General features: G+C 43.5%; 2 protein-coding genes across 2 annotated transcripts; both read left to right on the forward strand.

Annotated features, from left to right (window-relative positions):
- The first annotated feature begins 1,675 nt into the window (after nt 1-1,675).
- Nucleotides 1,676-5,091, forward strand: ptgdsa (prostaglandin D2 synthase a). Its single transcript, XM_064309054.1, has 7 exons — nt 1,676-1,843; nt 3,279-3,418; nt 3,646-3,722; nt 3,951-4,061; nt 4,414-4,515; nt 4,613-4,638; nt 4,814-5,091. Exons 1-6 carry the CDS (start codon nt 1,748-1,750, stop codon nt 4,636-4,638), a joined length of 552 nt encoding a protein of 183 aa, XP_064165124.1. The 5' UTR covers nt 1,676-1,747; the 3' UTR covers nt 4,814-5,091.
- Nucleotides 5,092-7,437: 2,346 nt separating this feature from the next.
- On the forward strand, nt 7,438-12,060 carry ambp (alpha-1-microglobulin/bikunin precursor). Its single transcript, XM_064309053.1, has 10 exons — nt 7,438-7,596; nt 8,073-8,212; nt 8,502-8,575; nt 9,282-9,398; nt 9,694-9,795; nt 9,870-9,913; nt 10,025-10,103; nt 10,761-10,928; nt 11,066-11,239; nt 11,652-12,060. The coding sequence occupies exons 1-10, from the start codon at nt 7,486-7,488 to the stop codon at nt 11,678-11,680; spliced, it is 1,038 nt and encodes a 345-aa protein (XP_064165123.1). The 5' UTR covers nt 7,438-7,485; the 3' UTR covers nt 11,681-12,060.
- Nucleotides 12,061-12,279: the final 219 nt, after the last annotated feature.

Consider the following 12,279-nt stretch of genomic DNA (forward strand, 5'->3'; position numbering starts at 1 on the left):
TATGTATACTGCAGCCTGTGAGTATTTGGACAGTGGCATATTTTTTTGTTGTTTTGACTGTGTACTCCAGCACATTGGATTTAAAAGGAAAGAATGAATATGAGGTTAAAGTAAAACTGTCAGCTTCAATTTAAGGGTATTTACATCTATATCCTGTGGTCCATGATGGAATTCCCACCTTTTTAATACATAGTGCCCCCATTTTCAGGAAGGATTTATGCTGGATGTCGGAGCTTTGCTGCAGAGATTTGCTTGCAGTCAGCCAAAAGAGTATTAGTGAGGCCAGGCACTGATTGGGTGATTAGGCCTGGCTCACAGTTGGCTTTCCAACTGATCCAAAAGGTGTTGGATGTGGTTGAGAGCTGGGCTCTGTGCAGGTCAGTCAAGTTCTTCCACATCGTTTTCAACAAAACCATTTCTATATGGACCTTGCTGTATGCCTGGGGGTATTGTCATACTGAAACAGAAAAGGGCCTTCCCCAAATTGTTGTGGAGGCACTGACCCGTCTAGAATGTGATTGTATGCTGTAGCATTAACATTTGCCTTCACTGTAACTAAGGTGCCTAGCCCAAACCATGAGAAACGGCCCTAAACCAAGATACTTTAGGTCATATAGTGTATATGTTCCTTCTCTACTGCTCCCAAAATGTTGAATTGTAATTCCATTGTTTACCACCTGAGGGCACTTTTTACCACAATCACACTGCACCTCTCAATAGAGTACTACATCAATAGCATTGGGTCAAATATCTGTAGAAACTGGAAAGAAGTAAAAAATATATATATATATGTATTAGACACACATCCATACGCATTGGCTGTAATTTATTTAAACTACTTGTGTCAATTTCATTTTCAGCTGAAACTACAGCAGTTTTGCTTAGAGGAGAACAATATTTCCAGTCGTTATTCAGTTGCCGTGCAGTCATTTGAAATAAGCTCAGTAGGACTCCCTCCCTTCAGACTAAATGTGCACATTTCTGCTTCCACTTTTTCTCAGAGAAAAACATGGGGTGTTGCCCTTTATGTAACTCGACTCAAAGATATTGCAGACTGTTGAGCAACAAGTTCTGCATTGCTAGCACCTGAGAACTTCCCTTTGAGTATAGGAATCGTATACTGAGTTTGAGACACACCCATGAGAAACTTCAAAGTCATACTTGAGTGTAATCACCCATGTTTTCGTGTTTGAATGTACATATTTCTCATATTTTCACATAGTTTGTTTCCGGGTGAAGTGAACAGTCCGATCTATTCTAAAACTAGGAACCCTAGTGCATTTCAAACATTATATGTACTATGACTTTTTCCTATATATTACGTTATATATTATGTTATATAATTATTTCTTATAGTGTTATATATTCTGTAAGTTTGCTTACATTTGGATACGTTTAAGCACGTAATTTTAGACTTAAGCACACATTTAAATCTATCTAAACATGGTTCAGCATTATTATTTTGCATGTTTTTCTTCTAGTTTTTTTTTACATCCTCTTAGGTGAGTGCTTTTTATGTTTATGTTGTGCTTTTTGTTTGTTTTCTTTCTGAAGGTCAGGTCATGGCCGACTGTATCAAAGATTTTGAGAATGCCCACTACACTTTGACATTAATCATTGCCTCCCTGCCTCTAAATGACGTTGAGCAGGGGGTTGGATATAAAATTCAGACTTACAGGCTCCTGACATTTACTTTGGTGCGGTGTGTGCAGTTTACTTCAGCTCAGGGTGCAGGTACTCCTGGAAAATGAGACTCTTTGTGGCGACCATTTCTGTGGCGATACTCTTTGCTGCCCGTGTCCACGGTGATGTCCAGCCCCAGAAAGACTTCGACCTGCAGAGGGTGAGAGCAGAGCTCCTTGTGAACTGTTCCCAGACCAGCACAAAAACTCCCTCTTTGCCTACAGGCCATATGAAATATCTACGATGGAGAAAGTAAATGTCTTTGATTGTAACATAAGGTAGCAGTATTTGTGTATAATTTGAAGATTATTTCTCTAGCCAAGCTTTTGTCATTACGAGCAGTCGTACTTGGTTTTTAATTATCCATACATTTTTCCTCCTTGGTGCTGCTCATTCATTTACACTGCTGAAATGTGATGTTTTGCGCAATGAGCCCTTTTGGTAGAGAACACGCTGTTCCCGTGTGGTGGGGTACAGTTAGGACAGTTAATGAGCAAAAGACAAACAGAGAGGTCAAAGGTCAACCCCACAGCAGGGTTGTGACATAGTGCTGGCAGCTTAGACTTGAATTTGCCTGGCTCATGGTCCGACGCCACAGGACCCTCTTGGAGCCTCAGGGACAAACAGCCTTGGCTCTGATTGTAATACGATTATAAAATGGCACCCGATTGTGTACAGACCACCCCACTGTTGCCTATGCATTCCTATTTGTATTAGTAGTGTACAGTCTTTGTCTTCCAAGTTGTCTTTACACACTGGCTCGGTCTATCATTGATATAAATTACTCATCTTCCTTTTTGCTTTTTGCTGTTTTCTGTATTCCCTCTTTCCTGCTGTGAGTTACTAGTTCCTCCTGTCTCTTTCATGGCACAAGCGTTCATTTCCTCCTCTCTCCTGTGATGAGTGTTCAGTCACTTCTGTCTTGTGTAACGTCTGAATGTTCGGCCCCATCTGTTTCATGCTGAGCATTCATCTCTTGCTTGTCTCTCACACGATTCGTGTTTAGCGCCTCTTCTGTTTGTGCTTTGACTGCTTTGCCGCTGTCTCTCCCATTGTATGAATGTTGAGTCTCTCCTCTCCCTATCAAGCTATGGGTGTTCAGTCATTCCTGTCCTCTCTATGGGTTTTCAATCATTCCTGTGTCTCTCTGTGGGTGTTCAGTCACTCCTGTCTCTCTCTATGGGTGTTCAGTCACTCCTGTCTCCTCAGTCATGTTTTTGGTGTTCAGTCCTCTCCTATGTTCAGTCATCCTGTCTCTCTCCTGGTTTATCATCGTCTTCTATGGGTGTTCAGTCACTCCTGTCTCTCTCTATGGGTGTTCAGTCACTCCTGTCTCTCTCTATGGGTGTTCAGTCACTCCTGTCTCTCTCTATGGGTGTTCAGTCACTCCTGTCTCTCTCTATGGGTGTTCAGTCACTCCTGTCTCTCTCAAGCTATGGGTGTTCAGTCGCTCCTGTCTCTCTTATGGTGTTCAGTCACCTTCTCATAGGTGTACAGTCACTCCTGTCTCTCTCTATGGGTGTTCAGTCACTCCTGTCTCTCTCAAGCTATGGGTGTTCAGTCGCTCCTGTCTCTCGCCACCTCTGTGTGTTCAGTTTTCAGGAAAGTGGTACCGCGTGGGTTTTGCCTACGACTCGCTGAGCTTTGTGCCGTACCGAAACCAGCTGAGAATCAACGTGGGTGTCCTGACACCACTGGCCAATGGGAACGCCAACATGTCCATGTGGTCCCAGAGGTGTGTGTGATAGAGTGGTCTGCTGCAGTGAGCATAAGAAACGGCCACAGAACACTGAGCCTATACCATACACAGATACTGCAGAAGCCAGTAATTCTTCCCCATCTGTTATCGTAATATACCACACACGGCAGATACCAAGCACATATACATGCATGTTACAGATACTGAACACACAGTACATTCTGCACAGTACGGCAAACAAAACTCTCTTCTTTTTTTTGCAGGTCATCAGGTTGCCGCTGTGATGTTTACGTATATGAGAAGACAGCTGTACCTGGCCAGTTCACATACTTCAGCACTCGTGAGTTTTTGTGCTTTGCCACTGCTCAGATGGAGAGGGTCCGAGGGCTGGGTGGAGACGTGCGATTGGTTTGCGGTGAGGATGTGTTGCTGAGTGTGACTGGAGGATGCTGGGTGAGCACCTAAAGAAGGGCTCAGATGAAGCTCTGCTGGGTTTCAGGGTTATATCTGGCCTTAACAAGGATGAGAGAGTAATGGGCAGATCTGAGTGGTGTTTTCTGCTCCGCAGGTCACAACAGGATGAAGGACATTACAGTGGTGGAAACAAATTACAGCGAATATGCTCTGGTCCTGAAACACAAGAAGATGAATAGAGAGTTCACACAAGTAGCCCTCTATGGTGAGGCTGTGCAGCAATTTATGTAGTGTGTCCCCATGGTAATGTGTAGCGCAGAGGTTAGTGTGCTGAATTCTCTACCTGTCAGATAAATTCCCAGAAGACTGATATAGTACTCCTGTAAAAGGTATTTCACTCTTTTATCTGTAATCATTAAGGGCCTAGATTAAGCCTAGCCCTATAAAAATTTTGTTTTCAATAGAGATCTTCATTGAATTTTCTTTTAGTCTAGGAATAGGCTTAATTCATTGTCTGGGAAAGCGGCCCTAATTGTTTAATATGTTATATTGTTGTATATTGCTGGATGGGTAATAACAGACCGAGTGAAATGTCTGCCTCACATTCTTAACTGCAGGTCGCTCACATAATTTGAGTCTACAGCTTTTGGAAAAGTTCAGAGAATTTTCCTTGAGTCGTGGATTTCCCAGAGACTCCATTTTGACCCCTAAAGTTGTCGGTAAGTGTGGCTATAATGACAAGGATGCACTTTGGGATTGCAGTGCAATTTTATCATTATGTGTAATTGTGTCCTTTTTCTTTTTTGCTCTGAGAAGATGACTGTCCTCCTGCTGGAAAATAGGTGAGTTGAAAATACAATATCTCAACAAAACAAAGCCTGTTATATCAGGCTGCAGTATATAAAAAGTCCTTCAGATTCTTCATTCATTTTATAATGAACATCTTATCACATTACCCTGAAATTACATTTCATTTGTCATGCACTGTACTGCTTGAACTGACAACTCTTTCTCCAGCTGCAGGATCTACTTCACAGCAGAACACTATAGCGCTTGCCCTGCTTTACACCCTCCCAGACCATCGATTCTACATGAAGTGCCAAGACAAAGCATCTGGACTTTCTTTATTGCACTGGACTATAAGCCCAAATGCAGCATTCCTGCCCCACACGCTGGCTTACACACTTCAGGGTTGTTGCTGAATAACAAATTGTGTCTGAGTTTGAAACTTATAAATATGGGGTAAAAATCATGTATAAGTGTATGGCTGAATAAATGTGCAGTTCCATTCGTCAGTGCGATGGGACAGTGTGATGTGTGGAGAAGGAGAACTTTGTTTGTGCAAGCTGCACCCCTTCCATGTGGGTAAGCATGTGCGGCTTCCAGCCCAGGACCAGCGGTACGAGGGGGAGGAGGTTCAGAGGGTGTGTTGATTCTGGTCTGGTCAAACAAGGAGGGGAATGGGGTCAATGCCACCCTCACCACCCTGTCATACCATCCCAGAAATGTATGCCCCTCTGCACACAAATACCAAAAACAATAACATTAAAAAGATCAAATGACATACAGAAGTACAGGCAGGTATTGTACTGGTAAGTCATCAAAGCGCTTTGCAAGTGTTCTCAGCACTAATACTCTTTAGACACACAGCTGTCGATTCACTAAACGTGTATGTCCTCTTGAAAAGCACACGCATGCCTTTACTTTACCACCAACTGCTTTTCACGCACACACAACATGTTCTGCTGTGTGCTGTCTCCAGGAATCTTCCAGAATTCTTTCCCCAGTGCCTCCTGCTCTGTAGCATTTTCTCATTTTAGAACAAGAAACGGGTGGGATGGATCTTTGCTCTCAAACATTTTTAGGCGATATTTCTTAACAGTGTTAATATTTATCTTAGTTGGTTTCTTGTTGTTTTTGGCTAGATGGAACACAATCTCTGTTTGGCTTGAAGCAGATAGAAAAAACATCTACAAATGAGCATAGCTACCCATGGACAACATTGACTGCATACCAACCAGACCTGGGTCAAATACTTATTTGTATTGGATTCAAACACTTCTACGCTATACTGATCTTGTCTGGTGTATTGGAACCAATTAAATATTCTTAAAAAGTGCAAACCCCACCTTCTGGTCATATTGGCTGGCTCAATTGCACCAGGCAAGATCAAAACAACACGAAAAAGGATTTGAATCCAAAACAATGCTAACCACGCTCAACAACAGATGCACTGGAAACAATTGCCACAGACAGCCATGGACAATGCTAACCACACTCAACTACAGACACACTGGAGACAATTACTACAGTTAGCCATGAACAATGCTAATCACACTCAACTACAGACACACTGGAAACAATTGCCACAGACAGCCATGGACAATGCTAATCACACTCAACTACAGACCCACTGGAGACAATTACCACAGTTAGCCATGGACAATGCTAACCACACTCAACTACAGACACACTGGAAACAATTACCACAGACAGCCATGGACAATGCTAACCACACTCAACTACAGACACACTGGAAACAATTACCACAGTTAGCCATGGACAATGCTAACCACACAACTACAGACACACTGGAAACAATTACCACAGTTAGCCATGGACAATGCTAACCACACTCAACTACAGACACACTGGAAACAATTACCACAGACAGCCATGGACAATGCTAGCCATGCTCAACTACAGACACACTGGAGACAATTACCACAGATAATTATTACCACTGATATGTTAAAAAAAACTGACCATACTCAAAAACTATAGAGCCACTGAACATATTATGAAAGCATACAACATTGTTAATGCAAGTGTTGGGGAATGCTGCACTTACTGAACACAGAAAACTGTGACCGCACTGAAAAAAGTTAAGCCACTAAAATGCTGGTACACGTGGCATGTCCTACTCAACTAAAAATGAAAACACACAGATCAATACTGCTGTTTCTTCTGCTGACAGCTGTCTGTGATCAGATTGTTTTTTTACTGAACCTAAAACTAAAGCTGCAGTCGCAGCTTTTGTCTGACAGCCTGTGGTACTATGGACACCCATGCCATCCTGACAGGCTTTGCATAGTGACTAACTGAGCATACACAGCACCTTTAACTAGAGAAACTCCATGTAACAATAACTCAGAATGTACCTGCACATTTCTGAGCCCTACTACCCCCAATCCACAAACGACACAAGCAGTTCAAAAGAAGAAATATTGAAGCTTCATTTAAAGGAAGAGATGGAGAAACAGACAGCTGATCTAGACAATGTGAACCTTGCAGTTTGAGTTATTTCCCATGCTTTTGGTGACTCAAAAATGGAGAGAGACGCTTGATCATTGCTTTAGGCACAAGTTCTAAAGATCTCATACCATAGACAATCACTGAGTGGCATGAGAAACTTTTGTATCTCAAATTACTTCGCTCTCTCAAAATCACGAGTCCCCAGAAGCACATGAAATGAAATGTGGCTCTGGAGCTTGGGGCAAGATCTGGGGAAGGAGCAAACAGACAGGGAGCGATAAGGAAGCCTTTGGTCCAATACCGGTGTTTGTGTTTGAGGGACCGAGGGGCAGTGAGAGAACACATGCCCCGGCGGTCAATGTCCTTTGGGGTGGAGGGGCACTTTTGACAGGGACCAATGCGGGGACTCTCAGTCTTCATCGCACACAGCCGGGATGCAGACAGCTGCCTTCGTCCTCCTCCTGGCCCTCGCGGCCCCAGCCTTCGGGGGACCCGTGTCCACCCCGTCCCTCTTCCCCACCCAGGAGAACTTCAACAAGGACAGGGTGAGGAATGCCTTCACGGGTCCTTGCATTGCTCTGTCTGCCTATCTGTCCATCTGTCTGCACCTCCATTGTGTGTTGGTGTGGACTTCTGTGGTTGGTGTGGAAAGCTGCATTTTTTTATATAGTTGTACGGTTTTATGCTCACTGCTCTGCAGAAGTTAGGAATGACTTACGTTAGCGATAAATGATCACCACTTCTTTTTGCATTTTTTTTTTGTACGTAAATTTCAATAGCAATGTGTAGTACAAATGTCAAGGTACGAAAATGTGATGAGCAAGTCACATTAGTGCTATGTAGAAAAGTTTGGCCCATCAGCTCATACGGTTCAGTAAATTTCTACCTGTTTTTAATACCTCTCCTCATCTACTTTCCCTCTTGCTATTTTTCCCTTTCTCTCCCTCATTCCCCCACTCCTTCCTTTCTGCTGATTTTCTGTCCTCCTTTCTCTGTCTCCCTACTTCTTTAACTCTCACAGTTTATGGGAAAGTGGTATGATGTTGCCACGGCATCCTCCAATCCCAAGGCCGATCATCACGAGGCTGAAGAGTCAATGGGTGCCTGGGAGCTCAAACTAGGAGATAGCAACACAGTCAGCATTACGGTGACTGCCTTCAGGTGATACACACACACACGCACACGCACATATATACACACACCTATTGTTTTCACTCTTTCACAAACATAACTACAATGTTCATGTGTCCTCTGATTGAAATACTCAGTACTAACGTCCATGAACCTTTGTACACGCATAGATCTGGTGTTCATTATTCCTCTCATACACAACACCTGATCCTCATTATCCCTCTGAAACAATCAAATGCAACTATGAAACATAATTTAAATTACACAAAGATTTTTTAAATAAATGATCCAGGTTGTTTCTGATGTTATGTGCTCACAGGCGTGGGGTGTGTAAGGAATTCTCTACAGTTTATGAGCTGACTGAAACACCCGGGAGGATGTTCCATCACACCAGTGAGTTACCATAGAATATTTAGTGAAACAGAGGGAAGGAGGGTGAAGTCATTGTAAAGTCTGTTCTTTGAGAACTGCTGCTGCTTTTTTTAAAGTACTGCAATAATACCTACTGTAATACACTCAGTATGAAAGTCAGGGTAGAACTTACAAACCTTCAGACAAAAGGAATAATGTAAATGCAATGTCACATTTTAAAACAGCTTTCATATACTTCCTGACATCGATTTTGATTAGTCAATAAATAGTGGACCATTCTGTTAATTGACACCTAGCTGAGTCTTACTTTAAGTTCTTATTCTCGTGTTGAAATATGCAATTGGTGAATATTCAGCAGACCTGGCTCAAATACATATTGTTTTGGATTCAAATACTTTTCTACGCTTTACAGATCTTGTCTGCTGTATAGGAACCAATGAAATGCTCTCAAAAAGTGCAAACCCCGCGTTCTGGTCATATTGGCAGGTTCAATTACACCAGGGAAGATCAAAAGAGCACAGAAAAGTAATTTAATCCAAAACAAATACATATTTGATCCAGGTCTGATATACAATTTCTCATCGTTGGTTCAAAACTAACGCGGGATGCTGTAATCTTTTGTGTTAGAGAGGATGATAAACTGCATGCTTTTGTATTATAAGGTATGATATCCAAGGCAGAGGAGTGAACACTAAGTGTGCGACTGTGCGTAATTTTCTCTGTGCAGAGTTTGGGACCGACATTGATGCGTATGTGGTCCACACAAACTATGATGAGTATGCCATCGTAGCCATGTCCAAAGAAAGACAGGGAGACAGCAGGACCATTACGTTTAAGCTTTTTGGTAAGTAAAAAAAAAAAAACTATATGTTTCACTATAATAAGACACTAATGATGATACCAAGATACACAAACAAGACACATTACTACTTTGAGAGTGTCCCCAGCCATGTTCCTCATTGTAAAACATACAGATATATTATAGATGCTTTCTGTTCACTGGAACATATGTATGTTTTCATATTCAAACAATACAGTGTCAATGCCCATGAAAATATAATATGACATTTGTACTACTATTACACCTGAGAAGCTACTGCATTAAATCAGTAATTACAACATTACACTGCCCTCTCCAGGTCGTGCCATGGAACTTCGCCCAACTCTGATGACTGATTTTAACCAGCTGGTGAAGGAGCAGGGCATCAGTGAAGACTCCATTATCCTCCTCCAAAAGAAAGGTATGGACTTCTATATGAGAAAATATCTATGGTTGTGGGGGCAGCTCAATGATCATTTCTGTCCCTCCCCACAGAGAAATGTACTCCAGGAGAGATATCGCTGGAGCCAGAGTTTCAGGTACATATTTCTGACCCTGTTTGTACTCAGCCCTGACCCTAACTTTGCTCAACTCTGACCTGCCACAATGTAGTTCTTAAGCCCCTGACCCTTATACATATCCACGCACAGAGAATAAGGAGAAGTGTTGTCCTGCCCGCACCCGTTGAGGAAGGCTCAGGAGATGACACGCCCATCTTCCGCACTGCAGGTGAGTGGTTTGTCAAATCGGTGAGTAACATTCACAGAGATAACTTCACTGTGGTGGGGTGGGCGTGGTTTGGGCGTCGGCTGCAGAGAGAGAGTGAGAGGAACGGCTCTCGGATCCTTCGTCACAACTGTCAGGTGGAGGTAATCAGCGCCGATAATTGTCAATTGTTTGATTGCGCTGATTGCCTCTGATTGTTTTCAGCGGTGAGCCTGGGGTTTTAAAAAGCGGAGACCAAGAGTCTTCGGAAGCAGACGCCGGAGAGACGAATTAAGTGCACAGTGTTAAAAGAAATAAAAAGAAAACCCTGTGTTACGTTGTTTCCGACCGAAAGCCGTGGGCTTTAATAAAAGAGCACGGAAGTGCTAAAAAAAACCGAACGGTTGTCTCACATGAGTCTGTTGGAAGGCAGGAGGGGTGGCACTCACTTGCCACAGTGGTGGCCCGTGTGAGGGAGAGACGTCCAGTTTGAGACGACCAACATTTCGGCCCAAACCACGCCCACCCCACCACATTGACTTATGCAGTTATTTTCAGAGAGACAGAGGTGGGAGTGATTGGCCTTCCCCAGAGAGATAGACAGATTGGACTTCTGGTAGAGTCTGATGTGTGTACATTGACAGATTGGACTTATTGATGTGTGTCTCCCTCTGAACACAGAATCCTGTCAGCTGGCCCCCGACGTGGGCCCCTGTTTCGGGCTGATGCAGCGCTTCTACTACAACTCCACCCTCATGGCCTGCCAACCGTTCACCTTTGGCGGTTGCCTCGGCAACCAGAACAACTTTGTAACCGAGAAGGAATGTCTGCAGAGCTGCCGTACAGAGGGTGAGCGTCTCGGCCAGGGGGGTGGGGGGCTTAGAGTGAGGGGTTGTTTAAGGACTACTAAGCAGCCAGGGGTACACGTTCTGTACACACTCACAGTATCTACGCCTGACATGTGCCCTCTTCTGATATCTGCCCAGCTGTCTGTAGACTGCCCATAGACGTGGGCTCCTGCACCACACACGCTGAGCTGTGGGGCTTCGACTCCACTGCCGGAAAGTGCGTCTCTTTCAAGTACGGCGGCTGCAAGGGGAACGGCAACAAGTTCTACAGCCAAAAAGAATGCAATGAGTACTGTGGAGTGGTGAAGGATGGTAAGAGGACACAGGCTTGCTTACACAGACACACACACACACACACACACACACACACACACGCACTCCTAAACATCACGTCGCACGAAAATTAAGAGTGACACAGAGAAACAAAACACCCGCTTTTATATTTAAATATATATTTACACAATGGATATAAGTGAAGACTGTACCAGCTTGTCTGTGAGGTGTGAAGGCTGTAATTACTGTCTGCTCGTACGTGTGTCTGTGATCGTGTGCATGCATGTGTGATCCCGATCACTTCGGGGTTTTGTCAGTTTTTTTCCTCCCCCCTGTGATTTGTCAACTGCTACTAGATGTTATGTAAGTTACACATCATTGCACAACTTCGGCAGTGGCGTAAAGGGTTAACATTGGAATTGTGTAAGGGAAATGTCTGTTTGTGTTACAGGAGATGAAGAATTGCTCAAGACAAACTGAAGGTGACAGAACAGAAAGCATGTGACAAAGAGCATGCAGTCAAACAGCACAGATCAACAGTAGAGGATATCTTTGATTCAAGATACACCGGTGCTAGTTCAAACAACACACACATTGTCTGACATATGGTCTTCTAGCCATCTGCAGCTTTTAGTCTTTTGTATTTTTGATGTCCCTTCTACGGTATGTTGATTAGTGCAATATAGCACTTTTTTCATGAAATGCAAAAGAATGATTGAACATTTGAGGCTATGTTCTGTGATGTTAGTATAAAAGGGAAAGTTGAAAAGGGTATTGTGCTTACTTGCCTCCCTGTGAGTGGTTTCCATGTAAAAAGCTTGCAGACTCAGTATAAAGGAGTGGCTCCACATGCAATCCTACCCTGCCTGGTGGTTCTCTTAATACTGTTCAGCTGGGGTTTGATACACAATGACTGGCAGTGACCAGCAGAGAGCAGCGTTGTCATGCTCACGGTCCCACCAACGCACAGCATCCCATCAACACACACACGCACGCACGCACACACACTCACACACACACACACGTACATGCTCTCGCAAGCACACACACACATACACACACATACGCACACACACAAC

Source organism: Anguilla rostrata, chromosome 14 (assembly GCF_018555375.3).
Source record: "Anguilla rostrata isolate EN2019 chromosome 14, ASM1855537v3, whole genome shotgun sequence".
NCBI classification, from domain to species: Eukaryota; Metazoa; Chordata; class Actinopteri; order Anguilliformes; family Anguillidae; genus Anguilla; species Anguilla rostrata.

Excerpts from the sequence above, each read along its gene's own strand:
- ptgdsa (XM_064309054.1), top strand. The coding sequence starts at position 1,748 with ATGAGACTCTTTGTGGCGACCATTTCTGTGGCGATACTCTTTGCTGCC. Across the intron at positions 3,419-3,645 it reads ATGTCCATGTGGTCCCAGAG|GTCATCAGGTTGCCGCTGTG; the intron begins GTGTGTGTGATA and ends TTTTTTTTGCAG. Across the intron at positions 4,062-4,413 it reads CACACAAGTAGCCCTCTATG|GTCGCTCACATAATTTGAGT; the intron begins GTGAGGCTGTGC and ends TCTTAACTGCAG.
- ambp (XM_064309053.1), top strand. The coding sequence starts at position 7,486 with ATGCAGACAGCTGCCTTCGTCCTCCTCCTGGCCCTCGCGGCCCCAGCC. Across the intron at positions 9,399-9,693 it reads CATTACGTTTAAGCTTTTTG|GTCGTGCCATGGAACTTCGC; the intron begins GTAAGTAAAAAA and ends TGCCCTCTCCAG. Across the intron at positions 10,929-11,065 it reads GCAGAGCTGCCGTACAGAGG|CTGTCTGTAGACTGCCCATA; the intron begins GTGAGCGTCTCG and ends ATATCTGCCCAG.